General features: G+C 46.1%; 1 protein-coding gene across 1 annotated transcript in view; it reads right to left on the bottom strand.

Annotated features, from left to right (window-relative positions):
- LVRN (laeverin) overlaps positions 1-18,145 on the bottom strand; it is a 181,599-nt gene extending 163,454 nt beyond the window's left edge. Inside the window, exon 1 of the mRNA XM_082243010.1 lies at positions 17,399-18,145. Coding sequence (XP_082099136.1) covers positions 17,399-18,015 — 617 coding nt within the window. The 5' untranslated portion in view covers positions 18,016-18,145. The remainder of the gene's footprint in view (positions 1-17,398) is intronic.
- Between the last annotated feature and the right edge of the window lie 9,217 nt (positions 18,146-27,362).

Genomic DNA, 27,362 nt, shown 5'->3' with positions numbered 1-27,362 from the left:
ATGAGTGTTCACATTGTTTAGGTTTTGGGTTGCACCAGTTGGCCTCTCACATATTTCTGAACTCTGTGGGAGCTGATGCAAGACGACTGGCAGTTAGTAAGAGGTTGCAAGGCCTAATCTGTTCCTTGCATTATTGAACAGACTTGGACCAACAGACAGAAAAAAAGACTGCAGTATGTAAAATAAAACAAAAAACCCAGGTTTATGTGTAAATAACATTTTACTGTAGGGATATTTCACCTTTACATAAGACTTCAAGAGACCCTTTTGCCACCCTATTCATTTCAACAAAGATCCTCCAATAAGATTATATGTGCATTTAACATATTTTATACATGGTTTTTACCTGTAAAAGTCTACTCTGTGCAGACATCAGAAATCCCAGAGACTGATGCTGGGTGCCGCCATCTTGAATGCGATGCCAGCAGTCCCAAGAGACTCAAAGCTGTGACACTGTAGGCTCGTTCACACCCAGGGCCGGCCCTACCAGTAAGCCTGCGGAGCCTGACCCGAGGTAAGTGACTCACCGTAAGTCACTGAAGGGGTTTTAACCAGTGGCGGCCAGCCCGTCCATTAGGGGCGCTGCCCCCTGTCAATGTGTCCGGACCCCTAATCCACATGCAGGGCAGAGGATGCATGGATTCCAATGTGGGTTTTTCTTTTTTTTTTTTGAAGCACGTGATTAGAGCCAGAGGCTCTAATAGGCTTCAAAAATGGGTGAGCTTGGGGCCCACCTGGTTGTTTGACAATAGTGAATGAATATTTGCTATTGCCACGCTGATTCTCCTCACGGCCAATCAGGAAGCGGGTCCAGAGACCGGTTTCCCAATTTTCCAAAGGAGAAGGCATCCTATTGGCGGAGGAGGAGGGAGGAGACTGAGGGGGAAGCCGTCGCCAACCTGGAGGAACAAGGAACAAGAGCATATGGGGGGGGGGGGGGGTCTGGGGTGGCGGCAATTTTTATTTGGCCTAGGGCGGCAAAAATCCTTGCACCGGCCCTGTTCACACCATGCGTTGTGATCTGCATTAACTGCTTGCTGACCGTATATAGGGTGACCACATTTTCAAACTACCATTCAGGGACAAGGACACCCCCCAGCATGCACAGGTCAGTGACATCACAAGGGGACGGTGCTTTGTGACGTCGCTGGGGTGGCCCCGCCCCGTACCTATTTAAGCATTTGTTTTATGTATGTTAGCCCAACATTGCAGCTGCAGGTGGCCACTTAGATTCAAAGAGTGTCATTGTTCTTTCAACGTTTTACTAACATACATTGAACAAATTCTCTTAATATCTAAGGCACTAAAGTTGTAAATAAAACCCCGTACTTTATACTACATAAGGAATACAAATGACCTAAGGGATCTGGGGTAAAAACTGGACATACATTGACCTACCTGTCCACTACACTGAATCTTACACTGACCTACCTGATTCCTACACTGACCTACCTGACCACTACACTGACCTACCTGACCACTACACTAACCTACATGATTCCTACACTGAAATACCTGACCCCTACACTAACCTACCTAATTCCTACACTGACCACTACACTGACCTACCTGGCCACTACACTGACCTACCTGATTCCTACGCTGACCCACCTGACCACTACACTAACCTACCTGATTCCTATACTGACCATTACACTGACCTACTTGAATCCTATCCCCTCCACTGGGGGGGGGGGCTGTCACAACCTCAGCTTTGAGGGGCTCATTCTGGAACCTGTAGTCCTTCACTTTTGGGGGGGTCACTTCCCCCAAAAATGAAGGACTACAATTTCCAAAATGAACACCTTAGATCTAAGGATGTGACTTCCTCCAAAACTGAAGGACTAGAAGTCCCAGCATAAACCCCTGAGATCTAAGGATGTGAGGTGGGTGAGAGAGAGGGGGGTTGGTAAGAGGAAGTAGAGGTGGGTGAGAGAGAGGGGGTTGGGTGACAGAGAGGGGGGTGGATTAGAGGGGGGGGTGAGAGAGGGAGTGGAAGAGAGAGAGGTGGGTGGGTGAGAGGAACCCCCTAACCCTGCCTGCAGTCCCTCCTGTGCCCCCTTGCCCCAGCCCTTGTCTGTGGGTAGGTGTTTGTGTGATGCACCTACCTTCCGCCCATCCTTGTCCTCTGGTCCTCGGTCAGCTTGTCTTCCTTCTTGTTGATGATAGTGACAGCTGGGAGTGAAGGTTGGAGAAAGAGTGCAGGCTCTGACTTGGAGGCGCTGGGGATGCTGCGACCACTGCTGCTCAGGTTAGGGTGGTGGTGAGGTCTTCTTGTGCAGCCCGCCCTCTAACATGGTACAGCCCAGCCATCCTCCCTCATCCAGCAGACTGTCGGACATGGTACAGTCCAGCACATGCACTATGAATGCTTGCGCACTTCCTCTTCCTTTCTGCCGGTTCGGTGGGGGAGCGGAGCGGCAGTGCGGCAGCAGCGGCACATGTTCTCACGGTCGGCGGACGGCGGCTCATGGGCTCAGATCATTCCGGGACACTGCATTGTCCCGGAATGAGGGTGACCGGGACCCGGGACAGACTCTCCAAATGCGGGACTGTCCCGGGCGATCCGGGACACGTGGTCACCCTAACCGTATACTGTATATATATATACAGTGGCAAGGCGGCTCTCCTGCACTTCCAGGTCTGGGAGGCAAATGATTGCACACAGCGGGAGTCAATCTGCAGTTGATGTCCGCCGGGACCCACCGATCGTTCGGGACACATGCAGAACGGCGGTCTGCCTATTTAAAGAAGGCAGACTGGCATTCTGTCAGTAGGGAAGGTATTGATCCTGTGTTTCTGCAAAGCAGGAACACGGATCTCTGCCTTCCCATAATACAAGCACATCCCCCACAGTAACCAAGCACAGCTAAGGCACACAGTTAACCCCTTGATCTCCCCTGATGTTAACCCCTTCCAAGCCAGTGTCATTTGTACAGCGACAGTGCATTTTTTTAGCACTGTTTACTGTATTAGGCCTCATTCACACAGGGCATTTTTAAAGATGCTTTTTTTTTTTTTTTTTTGCAGCTTAAAAATGCCCCTCCGTGTTATTCTATGGTCTCATGCACACACGGGCTTTTAGGCGCTGTAAGTTGCATAGGCGTTTTTACGCTATAAATAAGAAAAAACCCAGGGCCTGTGCGTTCTGGAGCAGCAGTGTTAGGCTGTAAAATGCCTGATGCTGTTAAAGGCTGCTTAATGCCACATACAGCGTTAGGCCACGTCAGACGTTTTTAAGCTGTAGTAGTTGTATTTGAGGTTGGAAAATAGAAGAGGGCAGAGAAAGGCTGCTAAACACTAATGCTGCTAAATGTGGCTAAAATGTGCATTAACGCCAATACAAGACACTTCACAGCGCCGGAGCCGCCAAACCCAGCGGTGTTCGGGCGACCGTGTCGGGGCTTCGTTTTAAGGTAAATATTTCATAATGAGCTAGTATGCAATGCATACTAGCTCATTATGCCTTTTTCCTGCAGGGTTTGTTTTTTGTTTTGTTTTTTTGTCGACAATTTTACAAGTTTTAAAATTGTCATCACAAAGGGGGCTTGCTAGCTTGCTATGTGATAGCATGACAGGTGACATGTCCCCTTTATGGAGATGTTGGCAGTCTATTAGAACCCCAGTTAGAGGAGTAACTAGAACCTTCAAAGCCCTGGTGTAAGAAACCATAAAGGGCCCGGACTGGGGCCCTTCCCACTGAGCCTGGGGCCATTTTTTTTATAATTTATTTATTTATTTATTTTTTATTAATTTTTACAAATTTTTCATAAACTATTTTATAATTGTATAAATGATATAAACAGACCCCTGATGTCTCACTTTTGAGACAGATTCATGAGTCCCTTTCTCTGCAGCCTCAGCTGCCGAGAATGAATGAACAGGAATAGCTCTGTACAGAGTTTCGTGTTCATTCATAAGCTGAGGCATTGAAAACACACTTTACTATGCCCCAGCTATGAATGAATAAAAAAAATAACAAAAACAAACAAAAAAAGTGTGATTATCACTAATGGCTTCTATTCATTAAGGGCTCTTTCACACGGTCCGCCTCCGTAGGCGGATCCGTGTTGCTCAGCGGGGATCGATCCGCGATCCCCGCTGAGCCGGCGGATGACAGCTCCGTCTCCGCTTGCAGAGCGGAGAGGGAGGTGTCTCAGCCCCCGCTGCCCTCTATGGGGGATCGGATGAGAGCGGACCGCTTGTCCGCTCTCATCAGATCCGCTCCGCTCCGATTACTGAACGGATGGAAAAATAGGGTTTCCATCCGTCCAGATTTCAGCACAGGATCGGATGCGGATGGCAGCGGGTGTCAGCGGAGGTGTCTCCGCTGACACCCGCTGCCCCATAGAGCTGCATGGAGGATCCGATCAGATCCGCCTAAAAAACTGACAGGCGGATCTGATCGGACCGCCCGTGTGAAAGAGCCCTAAGTCGCTTCCATTCATTAGGACAAGGAAGAGGCCAGTAAATGACACATTCTCTGCTCTCCATCCTGACAGATCCCCCACAACAGCCAGTGGAATATGGGAAGGGGAAACCTGGCAGTGCGACAGGGGGGGGGGGTCGAGGAGAGACCAGGGAAGTACACAGGAGCCTGGGGCAGTAGGACAGCAATAGGGAGGTGGTGGGAGCGACATGTGGAGGAATTGATCCCCTCCATTTCCCTCCTGCATCCACTGAATGTCTGCGGAAGGGAGAAGAGGAGAAGCGAGCATTCACAGGCTACATGGAGGGGTCAGTTCCTCTACATGCCGCTGCCCTTGCTGCTTTCCTATTCAGGTGTACAGGGGGGCGGCACGGCCCTGGAGCATGGTGACCCCTGTATGTACGCCCCTGACCCCAGTGTCTCCCCTTGTCCCCCAGTGAAGCTATTCAAACACAGATTGTGTTTGAATAGCTGCAACGTTGGCTACACTAGCCAAAGAATGACAGCTGTGACCCCAGAAGTGAAGTAATATATGTTGCTTCTGGGGTCATAAGTCACAGGTGGGATCGGGGAATAGATGCTCCCTGAGTGCCTCCTGCTTTTACCAGGGGAGCTGTTTCCCATGGTCCCGGGCTCCTTGATGGAATGGGAGAGCCCAGGAACCACTGCAGATGTGTGCAGTAATCCAGGGTGAAACTTTGCCTCTGTGCAGGAGCATCCTGTAGGGAGCGCTAATGTTTCCTTGTACTGAGCTCAGCTGTTCGATTTTTGCTTGTCCAGAGCTCTGCTTTTGCTACTTTACTTATACATGTACTCCTAAAGTTTCTATTACATCTATATCGCTCATTATTTCTTTTTTTTGAACAAAGACACAGAACTAGACTTTGAATCCTAGGTTCTTGATCTCATTGCATGGCATCCAACATTGAGGGTATAGTAGAGTTCAATCACTTCTTGAACTGTTTAAATAGCCGTGGCTCTGCATACTGATAATACAGGGCAGAGTGGGCACAAGATATAAGTTATGTATTTAGGACAGGATGAAATAGGAAATGTAAAACCCTGTACAAAAAGGCCACTTCAAAGGTGACATCAAATTTATCATTTCCTTTTTAAGGTAAGGTCTCTTTCACATGGATGGCAGTAAAAACAGGCCATTGAACCACGCTTTTACTGCTCACCTCAAATCTACAATATTAGAGGGGGCTATTCAATGCCCCAATGATTTGTGCCATGGCAAATTATACACAGCATGTTGAGTTGACAGGCAGCTTTGCCTGTCAAACTCTGCCATTCCAGTCAATGTGAATTTCATGTCCCATTGTAAATTGCCATTTAGAAAAAAAACAGACACTTGGGAAGTGGCAGGATTATCTCCTGAATGCTTGACAGTGGTTAAGCCACACTCTAGAGAGATGGCGAACCTTGGCACCCCAGATGTCTTGGAACTACATTTCCCATGATGCTCACCTACACTGCAGAGTGCACGAGCATCATGGGAAATGTAGTTCCCAAACATCTGGGGTGCCAAGCTTCACCATCGCTGCTTTAGAAGGTGGTCCACAGTGGATTGTTTTTCAGAAAATGGGCCAGTGTGAACTAGAGCTGCAGGATTAATCGTTAAAAAAAATTGCGATCTTGATTCAACCCCCCCTCATGATCTTAATCCGGCATTTCCTTGATTAATAAAAAAAAAAAAAAAAAGGCAGCCAAAGTTTATCACAACATTTCTCAGCACTGAGATAAAAACAAAACATTGTATCATTTGGTTCTTTTAGATCAAAGGGATGAACTTCGGTCTGCAAACGAGGTCAGTTTAACCATTTAAAGACTAAGCCTTTTTCTGACACTTGCTGTTTACAAGTTAAAATAAGTATTTTTTTCTAGAAAATTACTTAGAACCCCCAAACATTATATGTGTGTGTATATATATATATATATATATATATATATTTAGCAGGGACCCTAGAAAATAAAATGGCTGTCGCTGCATATTTTATGTCACACTGTATTTGCGCGGCGGTCTTTCAAAAGCAATGTTTTTTGGAAAAAATACACTTCAATTAATTAAAAAAAAAAAAAAAAAAAAAACAGTAAAGTTAGCCAAATTTCTTTGTATAATGTGAAAGATGATGTTACGCCGAGAATCGTAAAAGAATCCTGATCTTTATTCCAAGCAAAGAAATCGTGATTCTCATTTTATCCAGCAGCTCTAGTGTGAACTAAATCAGGGCCGGACAAATTTTTATCCATCTGTGGCTGTTCCCCCCAGAAAATTTTTATTCGATCAGCAGCTGCTGCCATTCAGTGTATTCTGACAGCAGAGGAGTCACTGCTGTCAGAATACAATGGCACAGCGGGAATGATTCCTCTATCCACTTCCCTTGTGTGGATGGGGTATCTGTTATTGTTTTTTGATCAGTCTGCTGGCTGATCGGAAAAAAAGACTGATCAATAGGCAGGTTTAGGCCCCTTTCACACAGGCTGGACTCTGTTTTGATCAGCAGGGGATCTGTCCGCTGATCCCCTGCTGAACAGAGCAGAGCGGGCGAAAGACACATCTGTGTCCGCTCAGTTTCTGCAGATCGAACAAGGAAAGAGCCCGCTTTGCTCTATGAGCGCCCGGGAATAAACGGACCCCGCTGTCCATTTACCCCCCCCCCCCCTACCATTTGATCTGCCTAGATGGAGGAGGATGGACACAGTCCGTACACCCTCCTGTCCATAGGGATCAACGGAACCTCCGATCAGGTCTGCCTGAAAAACTGACAGGCGGGCCTGATTGGAACGGCCGTGTGAAAGGGGTGTTAGCCTAATTGCTACAAACCTTGAGGCTCCGTTCACATATGCTGCAGCCACAGCTCATAGAATGGGGTTCGGTGCGCCCTTGTTCACCGATTAACCACTTTAGCCCCGGAGGATTTGGCTGCTCAATGACCAGGCCCTATTTTGTGATTCAGCACTGCATGATTTTAACGGACAATTGCGCGGTCGTGCGATGCTGTACCCAAACAAAATTGATGTCCTTTTTCCCCACAAATAGAGCTTTCTTTTGGTGGTATTTGATAACGTGTGCAATTTTTATTTTTTGTGCTATAAACAAAAATAATAACGACAATTCTGAAAACATAACAATATTATTCACATTTTTTTATATGAAAGTCTCAAAAAAAAATGTTAAAATCAAAATGTTTTAACATTTTAGGCCAATTTGTTTTCTGCTACATATTTTTGGTAAAAAAAAATCACAATAACCAATTTTTTATTGGTTTGCGAAAAAGTTATTGAGTTTACTAACTACGGGAAAGATTTATGTCATTTTTATTGTTTACTAGTAATGGCGGCGATCTGCGATTTTTTTTTTTTTGCGGGACTGCAAAATTGCGGCAGACAGATCGGACCCCTAACTGACATTTTAGACACTTTTGGGGGTACCAGTGACATTACTACAGTAATCAGTGCTAAAAATATGCACTGTTACTGTAAAAATGACACTGGCAGGGAAGGGGTTAACATTACTGGTGATCAAATAAGAGCCTGTCCCAGGTAATTTATATTGTCCCTGGAAGCGCCTGTTAATCGGGCTGCCCATAAATGTTACGCAGAAGTAGTGCAGCTGAATGGGAGACTTATTCCAACTCTGCTACTGTGGCCTTAAGTTTGAAATTCCCTTTTTAATTTCCTGTAATTCTCTCTATATTGGAGTAGACTCTATAACCTGATAAGGAGGCGAGAATAATTATGCAGAGTAGGCGGAGCTTCGTGGAAGTGGGTGTGGTAATTGATAGCTGTGCTGCAAAGTGTCCCTGGAAATTTTTTTTAAGGCTCCGTTCACATGTAGGCGTTTTGGGGGCGTTTTTCTGCTCTAGGATCAGCTCTCAAAACGCCCAACAAGACAAATCATATTAATTTCAATGGCCCCTGTTCAAATCTGAGCGTTTTGACACCGTGAGCAAAACGCCCAACGCTCAAAAAAGTACATGAGCTTCTTTTTGGGCAGATTACAGGCGTTTTCCAGTGGTCTCTATTCAATCTAAAAATGCCTGCAAAAACGCCCATACAATTGCCTGAAAAAATGCCCAATAAAAAGGCCTGTAATAGCAACGCCAAGATGTGAATGTAGCCTAAATGTTGGCAACTATGTCCCTGGGAATGACAGACGGCTGTGTTTACATCAGCCATCTGTCCTTCTCTCACTACTGTGGAAGATCGCGAGTGGCCGGCGGTCATCGGAGCCGCCGGTCACACGCGCTGGCTCCCCAGGTAATGAGCGGGGGCCCCTTACAGTCTCCTGAGTGAGCGACGTAGGGCTACGTCGATTTGCCCAGCATCGGCAGAGTGCCGCAGTAAATGTGCGGTGGGCGGGTCGGAAGTGGTTAAGGTGCGAATCAGGTCCGAAGTTTTGCCTAAATTCGCACCTGAATCAGACCAGAAGACGCACAGGACCATTCTTCAATGCAGACTACAGCCGCCTCGGACCTGAGAGCCGGTCACACTTTCCTGTCATGCGAATTGGATGTTAGAAAACCCACATCCAATTCACATAAGTGTGAACCCAGCCTGCATCGTGTTTTCAGCCGATGAGTGATGTGGCATGTAGAGGAATTAGTCAGAGCAAGAGTTCATGTACTCATTACTCATATCGTTCTGTACTATGCTGTCTGGCTTGCTGACTTGTATTGTGCAATTATATAAACTTCTCCTTTGTAATTTCAGCACTCTCCCGTCGTCTGTCTCCTCTGCACATCTGCTTCAAACTTTTGGCTACATCTAAGCACTGAATCAACCCTCCCTGATAATGGCCAGCATGGCCTACATGTGCTTTTCATTTAACACACATTACTGTGAGCATACTATGGAACTCCACTGAGTTATATCAAACAATAATTAAATGCAGTGGATGGCTTTATAAAGAAGCTTCAAATTCAATGCTAACAAGTTTAGGCTCCGTTCCCACCATGGCATTCCAGATTATGGGCGGAATTGCCGTGATTCTGCCTGCAATTCCGCAAAATGCGGGAAACGATTGCAATCCTGATTACTTTCAATGGCATCCCAATCACGGGGGGATTTTGCCGCGATTTTGGCCCGACCATTTGTGGTAAAATCATTCAAACAGAATCGCGGGATGCCTATTGCATAAACTTCTTTTGGGTGCCAGACGTCACGCATTTCTGTTTGCATGATTTGAAAGCAATTCGTCAGGCAACAATTGCGGCAAAATCTCGCCGTGACTGGGGTGCCATTAAAAGTAATGGGGATCGCAAGTGCGTCCTGCGTTTTGCAGCGATGCAGAATTGCAGCGATTCTGCCCGCAATCTAGATTGCCATGGTGTGAGCAGAGCCTAAAAGTGTGTGTATTGTGTATAGCCAGTACTTTTACTTTTTTTGTTCTGGATGGAGTAGGGAAGGGATAAATCCAGTCACTTTTACTGAGTTGCTGCTTGGGAGATTTCTCTTCATTCCTTCTCCTGGAGATGTAGACAACTGTAACAATTTCTCATCACAATTCAGCCTTTCTGACAACATTCACCAGGACTAATAAAGAGGGTAAGGGCCAGTTCACACCACATGCAGTCTAGTGCATTTTTTTTTTCTGCATCAAAAATGCATAATTTTTTTCTGCATCAAAAGTATGTGATATAGTTTGCAATGACATAGGTCACACCAGATTAACAACAGGTGCACACACCGCTCATGCCGACTAGGAAGGCTCCAAATAACTGTGGGTGCTCACCTTGGCTCACCACCGCCAAAGGTGGTGAACAAGCATGGCTTTACGCGTGAAACGCGTCTACCTTTTTGTATCCTGTGTTGACTCTCCATTGGTTTAATAAAGAAGCATCATTATATCTGTTGGAGTGCGGCCATTTTTGTTGGTATTTTCATAGGTCATACCAGTGCGGTCAGTTCCAGGGCGTCCCAGTTCCAGAAAAAAGTAGAACATGCTGCATTTTTCCTGCACAGAACAGTACTGGAGCATAATAAAACACAACAAAAACGCACCGGAATGCATCTAAAACGCACCAGACCCAGGACAGTGAAAAAAAAAAAAAAAAAACCAGGAGAAAAAGGTAAACACATAAAATACGCGTTAAAAATGCGTATGCAGAAACGCATCCGGGGACGGATCTGGAGTGCGTTTTTGTGGTGTAAACCAGCCCTAAATCTTCTCAGAGGATATACAAACATCAATAAAAACTTGACAGGGGTTCTAATCCTTCCCTACTATATATACACTTCAAATGCCCCTTTAGACTTATGCCTTGCGGTAATGCATGGTAAAATGTAAATGCATGTCACTGCGCATTACCGTAAAGTACTTGGTAATGCGCAGTAAACCAACACACAAGTACAGTAGGTGCCAATAGACCCGCACTACAGAGCACCACAACGCATATGATGTTGTGACGTTCTGCGTTCAAAAAATGTTGCCAGCCTGATTTTTGGGTCCCTGCTATTAATTGGCAACTGCAAGGGTCTAAAGGGGTTGTAGAGAAAACCAGCATTTTGCCCATGGGTGAGGGGGGGGGGGGGGAGTCCTTAGGCTGTTAAAGTTCCATGTTACGGTTTCCTCTATTTGTGTGCAGCTTGGGAGGGGGACACCAGTGAACCTATTACTTTGTACTGCATGGGTAAAGCACAAGAGATATGAACATGAGCGAATGGTTAGTGCAGAATATAAATGTACACCTGTATTTAAAGCTGAACTCCATATAAGATAAACAAATCTTGTCTAAATACAAGAGTAATGTGTATTCTTGAATTCTTCTGTAATTTGTGTATTTTGTGCAGGAACTTCCTGTAATAAAGGCCAGTCAGTGCTGCTCCCCTTCCTCTGTTAGAGCATAGGGAGCACCGTCTCCAGGGGGGAGCAAAATCTGCTTGGGTTAAACTGGCCATACACTGATGGGTTTTTTTATTTTTTTATTTTGCTTAACAAAAAAACCTTATAGATTCCTCCATCCCGCAAACAACGAAGATGAAGGGCATAGGCGGCTCTCTAATTAGGCAAATTAGGCGGTCGCCTAAGGCCTCGCACCTACAGGGGCCTCGCAGCCAGTGGCGGAGCGACAACATTTAGAAGGGCGCAGTCAGGGAAATCTCCTAAGTAAAACATTGCTTTAAATCCTCAGATATAAAAGTTGCAGCAGTGTGCTGCAGTCCCTTCACTGAGGCTGCCAGGTGTCTGTTGTCCGCTGACACTTACCCCGCCCCTTCTCTGCCTGGGAATTGGCCATCTGATCATGTAATCCTAAAATTTGGAGGAATCAGTGGGCGTGTACCTGCATCAGTAGGATGTGACTGCCCGGTCAGCTCACTCTGCTATCATCGGTTGTTGCTCTGGGAGGAGAGCTCTGCCCTGACCCGGGAACTTAAAAGTAACCAGGCCCCGACTTGTCACTCTGCAGGCTGGTCATAGATTTGCAGTGTCTACTACGCAAAGGGGGTGAGGAGCCCCAGGGAAGTTGGAAGAGTCTTAGAATGGTTGGTGGAGTAGGAGGAGAAAAAGAAGGCCCTGGGTGGCTGGGGGAGGAGAGGGTGGCTGGAAGAGAAGGAGAGGGTCCCTGGGTGGCTAGGGGAAAAGGAAATGGCCCTGGGTGGCTGGGGGAAAAGGAGATGGCCCCTGGGTGGCTGGGGGAGAAAGAGAGGGCCCCTGGGTGGCTGGGGGAGAAGGAGAGGGCTCTGGGTGGCTGGGGAAGGAGGAAATGGCCCCTGGGTGGCTGGAGAACAAGGAGAGGGCCCCTGGGTGGTTGGAGGACAAGGAGAGGGGCCCCTGGGTGGCTGGGGAAGAAGGAGAGGGCCCCTGGGTGGCTGGGGAAGAAGGAGAGGGCCCCTGGGTGGCTGGGGGAGGAGGAGAGGCCCCCGTGACGCCAGAGTCAGTTGCCAGGAAAGAAAGTGGAGCTGAGCCAGTCCTGCATATCTGACATCAAAGCCAAACATGGTGGAGCTGGAGCCCTTTGCCCTACACAATGACAGCACCCGAGGTGGAAGTTGAGGGGTAGCGGGGCTGTGACATTATATAGCGTATGGACTCTGTACATTATTGGTAGTTTTGGTTGGAGTTGTCCTTTAGATGTTTAACTCTGTGTTGTTTTCCCCCCCAGCTGTGAGGGACTGAGGAATGGCAGCCCACTATGCTGAGACCTATAGTGCCCTAGAATGTGGAGGACTGAGGAATCATCAGTTCCTCACAGAGGGCACTACTAGTTCCAGAATAGCAGGCTGCCATGCCTTAGTCCCCACAGAGGGCACTACAAGTCTTAGCATAGCAGGCAGTAGTTCCTCTGTCCCCTACAGAGAGCAGTACAAGCCCAAGCATAGCAGGCTTCCATTCCTCAGGGAGGAATGGCAGTGCACTATACTGGAATGTACAGTGCCCTCTGTGGGGACTCAGATATGGCAGCTTTCTGCAGTGGGACTTGTCATGCCCTAGACTGTGGTGCACTGAGGAAGGGAAGTGTAAGGGAGACTCTGGAAACTCTGATGCAAGGGGGAGCTTTGGTGGTGACCACAGAGTTCCCTTTTACACCAGAGTCCCCAGCTTTCCTCCTCAAATTAGGGTTCCCAGAAATCTGCTTACATCAGAGTCTCCAGCATTCCCCCTTAAATCAGGGTTCCCAGAACTCCCCTTACTTCAGAGTCCCCAAAATTCCCCCTAAATCAGGGTTCCCAGAACTCCTCTTACATCAGGGTTCCCTCTTACAGTGTAAGGGGTAAACTCTGGAGACTCTGATGTAAAGGGGGCTCTGTGAAATTTGATTTAAGAGGGGGACTCTAATGTAAATAGGAATTCTGTGACTCTGATGTAAGGAGGAGATGCTGGGGGGAATCTGATTTAAAGGAGAACTCTGATGTAAGGAGGGAATCATGACCTATAGGGAAATGCTGGGGGCTGTGATATAATAATGATCTTTGATTAAAGAAGAATTTTTATCGCTTTAATTATTTTTCCCATTATGGGCGTGAGTGGGGCCTCATGTCCAAGTTTTGCCTTAGGCCTTACAAAGCCTAGAGCCGCCTCTGATGAAGGGATTCCCCCACCATGCTGGACATTGTGTTCTCACAGTGGCACCTGCTACTGTCAGAATGCATTGATCAGTGCTTGCATCTGATTGGCTAGCAATAGACTGCTACTGTCAGAATGCATTGATCAGTGCTTGCATCTGATTGTCTAACAATAGACTGCTACTGTCAGAATGCATTGATCAGTGCTTGCATCTGATTGGCTAACAATAGACTGCTACTGTCAGAATGCATTGATCAGTGCTTGCATCTGATTGGCTAACAATAGACTGCTACTGTCAGAATGCAATGAGCAGTGCTTGCATCTGATTGGCTAACAATAGACTTCTGTCAACTAGGGGGGGAGAAGGAGAGGTACAGGAGTGTAGTTCGTTTTGCACTCCTATGACCTGTTTTCAGCACACAGCGGGCTGAAGTCCGCTGTCTGCTGACATCACAGAGTCAGTACAGAGTCGGTCCAGGCTCGGGCAAGATTGTGACCATGGAGTTGAGATCTGCCTACATGCCTGGACCCGGCCCAGCGCTCCAGTGAGCGAAGAGGGGGCGGAGCAGAGAGCTGCTGACTGACAGTCACCAGCTCTCTGCTCATGGCGATGGGAGAACCGATCAGCGGTATTAGATCACTCGGTTCTCAGTGTCAGAGCCGGCGGGGGACAGATGCAGTATCATACCGATGCAGCATTCACCAAAAAAATAAATAAATAAAGTCCATACTTCTCTTTTAAGTAAAACTGTTATAACTTATCTAAATACCAATTAGTAAGCAGCGGTTATCCCTTGCAGTATGGATGCAGCCCCACTACAGCGGAAGGATTTTTAGCACTGTACAAATAAAAGTCAGCAAAATCACCAAAATAATAGGAAAAATATAATACTAAAGTGGTCAAAGCAAACAGAAGTGATGTCAGCTTCAGAAAAATGCCTTCTGTAACTTACCTCCAATAAAAATTACACCTGACCAGGGGTGTCCTAGAAGGTATCTAAACCCAAGCACAATAATGTTAACCCCCCCCCCCCAACCCATATAAAGGAGATGAAGACATGTTTTCAATTTAGTCTGAGTGACAACCCTGGCTCACTCCATAGATACAGTGGAGCAGTGAGCGTGGTCACCCAGGGGCAGGAAGTGTTATGCACAGGATCCCTAGGTGAAAATAAAGAAAACCAGTGTCACACAGACGTCTCATAAAATTCAGTCGCCAGCTATGCGGTGCGAGGCCTGTGGATTGCCTGGTGCTGCGCTCTGCTGATAAAAAGTAGTGCATTCAGTGAGATGTAGTGGTGTGAACCGGGCACATAGAAGATGATGCGTTTTTCCTTGTCCATGTGGTGGGACAAGGTGCTGTGCTGAAATACCTGCCCAAAGCAGTCAACCTGCATCTGGTGTGGATATACTCCAAAACTTCATGAGACTTGTGAGACTTGTCATGCAACTTTGGACACTAAAGTCCCATGAAAAGTTGCACACCATGTTTTTCAACGACAACCATTGAAATGTGTGCGACAATGCCCCATACACACGTGCAGATTATCTGCAGACTTTTGTCTGCAGACTTACCTTTTCTATGTAGTGCAAGGGCCTGCCGGATTGCATACAAATTGAAAGTGTTTAGGTTTGACCTCATATTATATGGTTTTGGTAAGTCTGCAGACAAAAGTCTGCAGATAATCTGCACGTGTGTATGGGGCATTAGTCTCGGTTCACACTGATTTGGTGCAGGATTCGCAGCAATTCCTGTGAGTTGCCTGCACTGCATCACAATCAATTTACTTGCAAAGCCACCCACGCTGTTTATTTAGAGCCCTGTGCTGTAAACTGCGGATTTCGCGTGCCGCAAACAGCGGATTCCACGTGCCATAAACAGAAGATTTCACGTGTATGCACGGGAGTGACGTCATCATTGTTAGTCTATTCAAAGATCCAGAGCCCGCCAACCTGGAAGGAAGACCAGGTGAAGATGGAAGCCTTGTCAGCAGTGACAGTGTGCCGCTGGAGGGCCAAAAAAAATCTGTATGGCTGAATTTGCATCGCACAAACATCGCATGTGATTTTCAGAACAGTGCGCTTCGAATCACATGCGATGTCTGTCATCGCACTAATGTGAACCGGGACTTATATATGGATTTGGTCTCACATTCTATGCCAGTAAAGTCCTCCTATGACCGGATGGGGTCCTGTTTTTTCCTTTTTCTCTATATACATTAGGATGTGGCACTCTAGGTGGTCATATATATCTTTCTTGCACTGATTAGAATGATTCCATTGCTGTTAATGGGGCACGACTTGTCATGTGACTTTAAACTCTCAAGTTGCATGGCAAGTCACGACAGTGTGAACCGGGGCTAAGGGTTCATGTACACCAGATGTGCTGGGATGCGTTTGTGAACACTTTGCTAATGCATGGCAGCCAAGAAACAAAAATGGTTTCCTATGAACGCAGGTCACACCAGTGTGTTGCATCGCGTTTGCCCAGTGCTGAAAAAAAAAGTACATCCTGCACTACTTTTTTTTGTTCAGCACATGTTCAAATGCACATAATGACAATGTACTGCAAGGCAAAAAAACAAAACCAAAAAAAACAAAACAAATGCAACACATGTAAAAAGCATGCCAACATATTACAAAAAAGATGTCACACCAGTGCTGGTGTTGTGTTGTGTTTGCCCAGTGCTGAAAAAAGTACACTGTGCACTACTTTTTTTTGTTGATCACCTGTTAAAATGTTAAAATGCACATAATCAGTTCAGTCGCCCGTCTTCCGGGATTGCGGCATCCGGCCATCTGATTGGCCGGAGCCGCGGTGACGTCACTCCCGCGCACGCGTGCGGGAGCCGACAGTCACGGCACGGGACTCTGAAGGAACGGCACGAGCGGCCTTCCTTCAGAGCGCATGCGCCAGTGACATCACTGGCTGCATGTAAGGTAAATATCTCCTAAACGGTACATGTTTAGGAGATATTTACAGTACCTATAGGTAAGCCTTAATATAGGCTTACCTATAGGTACACGTGTCAGAGGAGGGTTTACTTCCTCTTTAAAGAATCCTTATATTTATTTATTTATTTATTCTCAGCACTATTTTATAGAATTTTATTTCCAGTAAGCACCGCTGTCTTATCGGTATTTGCACTGTATAGTGTTGTTGTTTGGAATAAATCATCACTGCTTCTTCAGATTTCTGTTTATTTATTGCACATAGCACTTTGCACTTTGTCACTGCACATTGCTGGATTCAGGACCAGAATTTTTTTTTTCTCCCAGACCAGTGGGATAATAATACTTGTGCACTTTATTCTATTTATTTAAATACCCCATTATTTATTTATATACCTCATTATTTTTGGATCTCACCAGTTGAGTTGATGCACTGTTTTATTTTGACACTTTGTCACTCATAGGTAGCGCCCTATCAACCTCTTTGCACTTTATTTCATTTAAAATGTATGCCAACATATTACAAAAAGATGTCACATCAGTGTGTTGTGTTGCATTTAGTACACCTTGCACTACCTTTTTTTTTTTTTTTTTTTTTTAGCACGTTAAAATTATCGCAATGCACTGCAAGGCAAAAAAAAGAAAAAAAAAAAAAAACAATTAAACAAATGCAACACATGTAAAAAGCATGCCAACATATTACAAAAAAGATGTCACACCAGTGCTGGTGTTGTGTCACATTTGCCCAGCGCTGAAAAAAGTACACCATGCACTACTTTTTTTTATCAGCACATGTTCAAATACACATAATCGCAGCGCACTGCAAGGCAAATAAATAATAATAATAATAATAATAAAAAACAAATGCAACACATATAAAAAAACATGCCAACATATTACAATAAGATGCCACACACTATGATGTGAAGGACCCCCTAGGATTGATAAACTGATTTTCGGTTCTCCAATGCCCCCTGTACGGTGGGTAGGAGTTGTGTGCCACTTACCTGTCCTGGTCCAGGTCCCTGTAGTGAGATATGAAGAGTCCGGAGTAGTCATCGCTGAGGATGCCGGTGTAGTCCAGGTGTATTGAGTAGTAGCGCCCCTGTAGTAGCGCTGTGTCCAGGTGTAGGACCAGGTACTGATGTCGGGGGGAGTACCAGAAGGTGCTGACAGGGATGTCCCCTCCGTCTATAGCGGTGATAAGTACCCGGGTGACATTGAGTTTATGGCAGTGTAGTAGCACGGTGTCGGTCCCTTGTACACAGCGGACGGTGATGATGACTTGGCCAGACAGCTGATACTTACCGTCCCCGTCCGGCTCCATCCTCGGCCACAGCTCCAGATCATAGTGCACCGGGTAGAGGTGAGGGGGGAGCCGGGGGTGGTCCCAGATCCCGGGGGGTCCGGGGGGCTCTGTAGGGAAGGTGAAGGAGAAGGGGGATTCGGTGAAATTAGCGGTGGAGGAATCCTCCGGGTCAGGCTGACCCCTCTCTGATCCTACAGTCCGGGCATACAGAGCTGCCAGTACGATGAGAGCCAGGAGCAGAGCAGCCAGGAGCACAGCCAGGAGCGCAGCCGATGTCCTGCTCAGATAGAAGCCGGAGGAAGCCTTGGGTCCCATCCTGACACACAGCCCCGATCCCTGTATGTGTGTGTAGATATACCCTGGCTGGGTGTGTCACTGGGTGCCAGAGGAGGGGGCCCCCTCCATCACTGGGCACAACTCAGGAGGAGAGGAGCACACCATGGACCGACTGCTGGAACTAATCCCATATACTGACTGACATGGAGGAGGAGGGGGCTCCCAGCACTCACTTATACACATTCTCATACTTTTATTATTCACACAGGGACACAGGCTGGGGTACTGCCAGGGGGGCACCGGCAATAAACCCACAACCAATATTTATTACATCGCAGCTTGCCAATTCCTTCATTTCATAGCTGCATTCGTTTTCTTTATCAGGCTTTTTTCTTCTGTTATCACTTGATGATTTGAAAAGAACAAGCTCTCCTGCAGATGTATAAGTGACAGGGGTGAGACAAACCATTTACCACCGACAATGATCAGCTTTCATTTATTCTGTAAAACCTTTATCCCAAAAAGGAAAAAAATACTATTTGTTGTAACTGATTATACAATATTAGCTGCAGTTTGACTTCAATTTGATCATTTATTTAAATCTTCAGATACATCTAACACTTCCCAGACTGCCAATGCTGCTTTCCAAAGGTGCTCCTGTGCCCCTTCATCCAGAGTGAGGGCACCACCCGTGTCCATTGGGGCTCAACAAAAGCTGCTTCTAAAGGCATTTGAGCTTTTTTGTTCTCTGCTTCTAAACACCCTCTTGTGTTAGCTACGGTCCATGTTCACACTATAGGCGTTATAGAAGTTTAGAGGCAGAAACAAAACCCTCCAAGTTGCATTTTGAAGAGTAATTTTTTGTGCTAAAAAAAACATCTAAACGCTCATAAATGCACCGAATCGGTATAAAAAAAAAAAAAAAAAAGAATGAAAATAAAATAAAACAATTGCTAAAAAAAACACATACATTATATACAGTATATATATATATATATATATATATATATATATATATATATATATATATATATATATATATATATATATATATATATATAGATATATATAGATATATATAGATATATATATATACTGTATATGGATATATATACAGATATACATAGATATATATTAGATATATATATATTAGATATATATTATTTTTTTATTTACATTTTGTTTTTAAGTTTTTTTCATTGTTGAAAATGTAATAGATAGATAGATAGATAGATAACATACATAGTAACATAGTTAGTGAGGTTGAAAAAAGACATCAGTCCATCCAGTTCAACCTATGATGTGTGTGTGTGTTTGCTTTTAACCGTACATTGTATACCCCTGTATGTTGTGGTCTCTAAGGTGCCCATCTAATAGTTTTTTGAAACTATCAATGCACCCTGCTGATACGACTGCTTGTGGAAGAGAATTCCACATCCTTACCGCTCTTACAGTAAAGAACCCCTTACGCACTTTAAGGTTAAACCGCCTTTCCTCTAGTTTTAGTGAGTGGCCACGTGTCTTCTTGTATTCCCTTTCTCTGAATAGTTTGTTCCTTATGCTCGGGTCGCCAGTACAGTATTTGTACATTGATATCATATCCCCCCTCAAGCGTCTCTTCTCCAGAGAGAATAAGTTCAGTGCTTGTAGTCTTTCCTCATAGCTGATGTCCTCCATTCCCCTAATTATTTTTGTTGCCCTTCCCTGGACTTTCTCCAGTTCCAGCACATCCTTCCTGAGGACCGGTGCCCAGAACTGGACGGAATACTCCAAATGTGGCCGGACCAGAGTCTTGTAGAGCGGGAGAATAATCTCTTTATTTCTGGAGTGAATCCCCTTTTTTATACATCCCAGTATTCTGTTGGCTTTGCTTGCGGCGGCTTGGCATTGCATGCCACTGCCAAGCCTGTTGTCTACCAGTACCCCCAAGTCCTTTTCCATCTTAGATTCACCCAGAGGCTCCCCCCCTAGTGAGTAGCTTGCTTTCTGGTTTCTGGCCCCCAAGTGCATTACTTTACATTTATCAACATTAAATCTCATCTGCCATGTAGTTGCCCACCCCGTTATTTTGTTCAGGTCCGCTTGTAAGGTTTCCACATCCTGCATAGAAGATATTGGCATGCTTAGTTTAGTATCATCCGCAAATACTGAGATTGTACTAGATATCCCCTCCTCTAGATCATTTATGAATAAATTAAACAGGATTGGTCCCAGGCCAGAAGCCTGGGGGACCCCACTTTCCACACCCGCCCAATCCGAGTACTCCCCATTAATCACCACCCCCTGTACTCTCCCCTGGAGCCAGTTCTCTATCCAGGTACTCACCTTATGGTCCATACCTACCTTCCTTAGTTTGTACAGTAAGCGTTTGTGGGGAACGGTGTCAAAGGCCTTTGCAAAGTCCAGATAAACCACATCCACAGGCTTACCTTTATCTAGGTGGCAGCTCACTTCATCGTAGAAGGTTAATAGATTGGTTTGGCAAGAACGATTTTTCATGAATCCATGCTGATTACTACTAATAATACAGTTTTCATTACTAAAGTCCTGTATGTGGTCCCTTAACCACTTGCCGACCGCCGCACGACTATCTACGTCGGCGGTCAGCCCCTCACAGGCAAACTAACGTAGGGCTACGTTGCTTGCTTGTGAGGGTCTAGGGAGCGAGCGCGCGCCCCCGGGGGCGCGCTCCCGCTCCCGCGTGGTCACGGACCCCCCCGCGCGTGTGACCAGCGGACCCGATGTCCGCCGGTCACTCGGCGATCGGCGGGGGAGAGGGAGAATGTCAGGCAGCTTGTGTAAACAAACTGCCTGTCATTCTCCTCGCTGCAAAGACACTGATAAAACGGATCTGGTATGTAGATCCGTTGATCAGTGTCCTTACAGCTAGAGCCACAGCCAATCACAGTAGAAACCACGCCCCTAGGGACACACACAGCCCCTCCCTTCCAAATAAAGTTAACCCCTTCACTACCAGTGTATTTTTACAGTAACAGTGCATATGTATAGCACTGATTACTGTAGAAATGTCACTGGTAACCCCAAAAGTGTCAAAAATGTCAGTCAAGGGTCCGATCTGTCCGCCGCAATGTCGCAGTACCGCAAAAAAAATCGCAGATCGCCGCCATTACGCGTTAAAAAAAAAACAACAAAAATGACAAAAATCTTTCCCTTTGTTAGTAAACGCGATAACTTTTGCGCAAACCAATCAAAATACGCTTTTTGCGATTTTTTTTACCAAACATAGGTAGCATAAAACAAATTGGCCGAAAATTTTTAAAAATTTTGATTTTTACATTTTTTTTGGGGGGAATTTCATATAAAAAATATGAAAAATATTGCTATTTTTGCAAAATTGACGCTCTTTTTTTGTTTATAGCGCGTGATCAAAAAATCGCACAGGTGATCAAATACCACCAAAAGAAAGCTCTGTTTGTGGGAAAAAAAGGACGTCAAATTCGTTTAGGTACAGCGTCGCACGACCGCGCAATTGTGCGTTAAATTCACGCAGTGCCGAATCGCAAAATACCCCCTGGTCGGAATGGGGGTAAAATCTTCCGGGGCTTAAGTGGTTAACATCCCCTCCAAAATCTTGCAGACTACAGATGTTAGGCTGACAGGTCTATAGTTACCCGGGATACATCTCGGGCCCTTTTTAAATATTGGTACCACGTTGGCTTTTTTCCAATCTGCTGGCACCATACCCGTCTGTAAACTATCCTTAAAGATCAAGAATAATGGTCTGGCAATCACCTGGCTGAGCTCTTTAAGAACCCTCGGGTGCAAGCCATCCGGTCCCGGGGATTTATTTATGTTAAGTTTCTCTAGTTTAGTTCTAAGTCTATCTTCTGTTAGCCATGGGGGTACTTCCTGAGGTGTGTTGTTTAGTTTGGCCTTACAAGCGGGGTTCGTGTAGCCCCCCGATTCTTTTGTGAAGACTGAAGAGAAGAAATTATTTAACACTTCCGCCTTTTCTCTGTCCTCAGTGGCCACTTTTCCTTTATCATCTTTTATGGGGCCAATGTGTTCTGACCTCGCTTTCCTACTGTTTATATACTTAAAGAACTTCTTGGGGTTCTTTTTACTCTCCTCCGCTATATGTCTCTCGTGTTCTATTTTAGCTGCCCTGATTTCATCTTTACATTTCTTATTACACTCTTTGTAATGCTTAAATGCTGCCAATGACCCCTCAAGTCTTGTATTTTTTGAAGGCCTTTTCTTTAGCATTAATATGCATTTTTATGTTGGAGTTTAGCCACCCAGGGTTTAGTTTTGCTCTTTTAAATTTATTTCCCTTTGGAATGCACTGGTCAATCCCTTTAAGTATGCTCTTGAAGCACTCCAATTTTTCCTCCGTGTTCTTTGTTCCCAGGGTTCTATCCCAATTGATATTTTTTAGCAGCGAGCGCAGTTTTGGGAAGTTGGCTCTTTTGAAATTCAGTGTCCTTATATTGCCCCTCTGCTTCCTATAACTGTAATTATTTCTGAAACTTATTGGCCTATGGTCACTGTTCCCTAAGTTGTCCCGTATTTCTATATCCGTGAGCAGGTCTGTATTGTTGGTAATCAGTAGGTCAAGTACCGCATTGTTTCTTGTCGGTGCATTCACCATCTGACCCATGAAATTGCCCTGCAAAACATTTAGGAACTGCCTAGCCTTGGCTGAGTGTGCGGTTCCTTCTGCCCAGTCTATATCTGGATAATTAAAGTCCCCCATTATAATGGCATCTCCCAACCTTGCTGCCAATCCTATCTGTAACATGAGGTCTGCCTCCCCCTCCTCCCTCTGGTTGGGGGGCCTATAGCATACGCCCAATATTACCTTCCCCACCGTGCCTTTCCTTTGAAGCTCAACCCATATGGATTCTGCCTCGTCCTTAGCTCCATTATTAATATCATCCCTCATATTTACCTGTATACTGTTCTTAATATACAGACATACCCCTCCCCCTTTTTTACCTTCTCTATCCCTGCGATAAAGGGAATACCCTGAATGGTTGCCATCCAGTCATGAGAGCTGTCAAACCAAGTCTCAGTTATCCCCACAAAATCTAAGTATTCCTCAAACATCAGTAGCTCCAGCTCCCCTATCTTGTTGGCCAGGCTTCTGGCATTGGTATACAAACCTCTTAATTTTGATCGGTTACATATATCCTCATTTGATGTTTTTAGGCTGCTCTCTTGATTTTTCCCCATACCCACCCTGGGTATAGGAGCTCCGAACACCCTACCGCTAATGCCTCCATTTCTGCCCTCTGAAACTTGCTTTCCACTGGCTAATTCTACATCTGTACCCTCCCCCCCCGTCACCTAGTTTAAAAGCCCCTCTAACTTTGTGGCCATCCTCTCACCCAGTACGGCTGCACCCTTCCCATTTAGGTGCAATCCGTCTCTACCAAAGAGCCGGTGGCCGACTGAGAAGTTGGCCCAGTTCTCCAGGAACCCGAAACCCTCCTTACTACACCAGCTCCTCAGCCACTTGTTAACTTCCCTAATCTCCCGCTGCCTCTCTGGTGTGGCTCAAGGTACAGGTGGTATTTCGGAAAATACTACCTTGGAGGTCCTACTCCTCAACTTAGCTCCTAAGTCCCTGAAATTGTTTAGGACTCTCCATCTTCCTCTGCCTATGTCATTGGTACCCACGTGTACCATGACAGCTGGGTCTTCCCCAGCCCCACCCAATAATCTGTCCACCCGATCCGCGATGTGCCGAACCCGAGCGCCCGGCAAACAACAGACTGTTCAGCACACACGGTCTTTGTCACAGATTACACTATCTGCCCTTCTAATAATTGAGTCCCCTACCACCAGCACCTGTCTTTCCTTTCTCTTTCTCCCAGCCTCACTGGAGGAGTTCTTCCCCTGGCAGCTAGGGGCGTCGCTCTGCTCCAGCAATGCTGGTCCCTGACGGGTTTCCCCAACATCACACAACGGGGCGTATCTGTTGGGGTGTTCCAGCCCAGGATCAGCCTCCTTGCATTGTCCCCTTCTACCTCTCCTAACTGTCACCACTCTACTCTGCTCTGATGCCTGCACCTCCAATACTCCGCCCACCTCTGTGCAGACCCCGGCCTGCACCTGACTGGTACGATCCTGGCGGTATGGACATTCGTCTCAGTGTTGCCAGCTGCTTCCCTAGATTCAGGACCTGAGCTTCCAGGGAAGCAACTTGCTTACATTTTGCGCATTTGTATTCGCCCTCGATCGCATGACCGAGGAACGCATACATATCACAAGATGCACACCGAGTCGCATCTCCACACCCGCCGGGCATTGTACCTACTAATCTAATCTAATGGGGATTCAGCGATTCCCGGTCAGTTGCACAACACTCACAGTCGCACAGCCTGGTCAGTCGCACAACACTCACCGTCGCACAGCCTGGTCAGTCTCACAACACTCTCGGTTGCCCAACACTCTCAGTCGCACAGCCCGGTCAGTTGAACCACACTCTCAGTCGCACAGCCCGGTCAGTCGCACAGCCCGGTCAGTCGCACAACACTCTCAGTCGCACAGCCCGGTCAGTCGCACAGCCTGGTCAGTCGCACAACACTCACAGTCGCCCAACACTCTCAGTCGCACAGCCGGTCAGTCGCACCACACTCTCCGTCGCACAGCCTGGTCAGTCGCACAGCCTGGTGAGTCGCACAACACTCTCAGTCGCACAGCCTGGTCAGTCGCACAACACTCTCAGTCGCACAGCCTGGTCAGTTGCACTACACTCACAGACACACAGCCCGGTCAGTCGCACAGGTAGTAATAGGTACTCCCAGACACTCAGGTAGTAATAGGTACTCCCAGACACTCAGGTAGTAATAGGTACTCCCAGACACTCAGGTAGTAATAGGTACTCACAGATACTCAGGTAGTAATAGGTACTCCCAGATACTCAGGTACTACACTACACCCTCAGTCAGTGTTCAATCTCAGTCACCAGCCTTACTTACCTAGTGTGTGTCCCTTTAAGCCTATCACATGCAGTTCCTGACGGCGATTCCTCCCTCCTCTCTCAGTCGGTCAGTCTCCTCTCTGCACCCGCCTCCCTCGGTCACTTCCCAGTCAGCTAGTCTCCTCTGCTCCTCTCTGTGGGAGGGGGTTACCGCACTGCTTGCCGCCCGCTTTACTTGGGGGGGGGGGGGGTTCAAGCACTGGACGCCGCTGCCGCTCTACTGGGGGGTGGGGGGGGGGTACTCACACACACACACGCACGATCTGTCACACACTCGCTCCTCTCACACGCACGCCGCCACTGATCCCGCGCTCTCTGCTCTGCTCTGCTCCACAGCACCACCTGCTGGTCCCCTGACACATAGATAGATAGATAGATAGATAGATAGATAGATAGATAGATAGATAGATAGATAGATAGATAGATAGATAGATAGATAGATAGATAGATAGATAGATAGATAGATAGATAGATAGATAGATATGCTGTGTATATCTATTTCTCTCTCTATACACACACACATATACATAAAATATGTCCACCTATTGGATTTTTAGTTTTTAGTCCAAATTGTGGCCATTTATAATTTATCCTCCAAAATTGCTTACTCTCACCAATAGATAATTCTTTCACCGTGAAGATTAGCATTTTTTAACCATATTTTTTGCCTTTTAATCAAATGATTCTCTTCTTAGCCGTTAAGAAAGGTAAACATGGCCACACTGCTTGCCTTCTTACATTGCACCATTAGTCCATGCATTGTTAGGTAAAGTACGTTTCCTTTTCTGGACACTTTAGTACCACCTATCAATTGCTTTGTTGACATCCGCTGTAATTGGCCCAACAAGAATCCGGAAAGATATCGTAACATTTCCGGGTCTTTGAAGTATTACGATCATGATAGGTCGACTCCGGAACCGGAAGTGCGTCATTGCACGTCCGGGTCTTCGGAGGAATATGCTATGATTGGCCAACTCCGCAACCGGAAGTGCGTCATTGCACTTCCGAGTCCCCGCCGAGTCCGCACCGGAAGTCTCCACTTGCCAACACTTAAATGAGAGATGTGGACAGCGCGGCTGTAGCTCCAATCCCAGAAGCCGACTTGTTAGTGGAAATGCGTCGGGGGGAGCCAGCCGTGCTGTCATAGGTCCCGGTTTGTACTGCAGACACCCGCGACCGCCCTGTATTTGCTGTTTGTTCGTCCGGAATGTGTAAGTGTACCCTCATTCGTTTTATCATTAAAGTCGAAGGTAATGCACTATAGTCCTCTTCTTTTCTCTGGGTTGCTCTGTCTTGGCATCTCCCCCTGCTTGGAAGCCTACAGATCCCCCCCCACTTCGGAAGCAGCTGATTGTTCCGGTCCATTCCGAGAGCCATCCCTGCCAGTTTGATCAGTTGGGGACTTCTAGACACAACCAAGTACATGCTCACATCTCTCCACATTGTGGTAAGAGTCCACTCCTAACACTGGGTGTCCACATGTGTATATCAGGCCACTGAGAATCACTTTGGATCATCTTTTGGGACGAGGCCCCACCCACCTCCCAACACTCCCTTACCTTCACTCCAATTTGAAAAGAAAGACTTTTTCACAGTTTTTTTGCACTTTTGTTTTGGACTGAATGCATATGATTTTTTAAATCCGGTTACCATCCATGTACCTTTGAACACTTGGTTCATTATTTGTTAGCGCACTTTGGTAATGTTTTCCATATTGCCATCTTCTCACGTTTAATTTAAATTTCAGTGCTGCTTTCACTTCACTTCTCATCACTACAGGACTGCGCACCTATTTTCTTTCACAATTTATTCACACTTTCACAGGTAGCTGCGTCCTTTTTTAGGGAATGGACATCTTTGAATATCACAGTTCCCGCAAACTAGCAGTGGATGATGTGTTTACTAGAACCAAACCAGAATCCACTGATCTCAGGGGAATATTCATGCGACTCAAAAATGTAATGGTGGCAGAGTTACATGCCGCATGGGATATAGTCTTCCTAGAGAGATATATAGCAGAAAAAATGGTTCCCTGTAGCCTCAGGTGGAACTTGAACCCTGACCAAGGGGATACAGAACTTCTGGAATGGAGTCAGTTTTTCAATGGTGCAGGCATCAGCCTGCTAAACTTCCTTGTTGACAAAAAGAGGAGGAAGACCATTAGACTCAATAAGGAGATGTTAGAAATCAAAGAGAAACTGACTCCATTTAAAGAAGAAGAGGCCTACAAAATGTATACACAAGAGCTAAGAGAGATCCTCACCATGGAGGAAGAGGAACAGAAAATAAAAAAACGGAAAAAATACTTCCGAGATTTGGAAGACTACAACTCTACCCGTGTGTTCAAGTGGCAATTGAACACTGGGGAGGGTTCTAGTGCAACCACCAGTACTTTAGTCAATACTGAAGTTGGAAATTCAAATTCAATAGAAATGCA

Source organism: Pelophylax lessonae (genome assembly GCF_965119305.1).
Source record: "Pelophylax lessonae genome assembly, chromosome: 1".
In the NCBI taxonomy this organism is placed as follows: Eukaryota; Metazoa; Chordata; class Amphibia; order Anura; family Ranidae; genus Pelophylax; species Pelophylax lessonae.
This window is presented reverse-complemented; position numbering and strand designations above follow the sequence as displayed.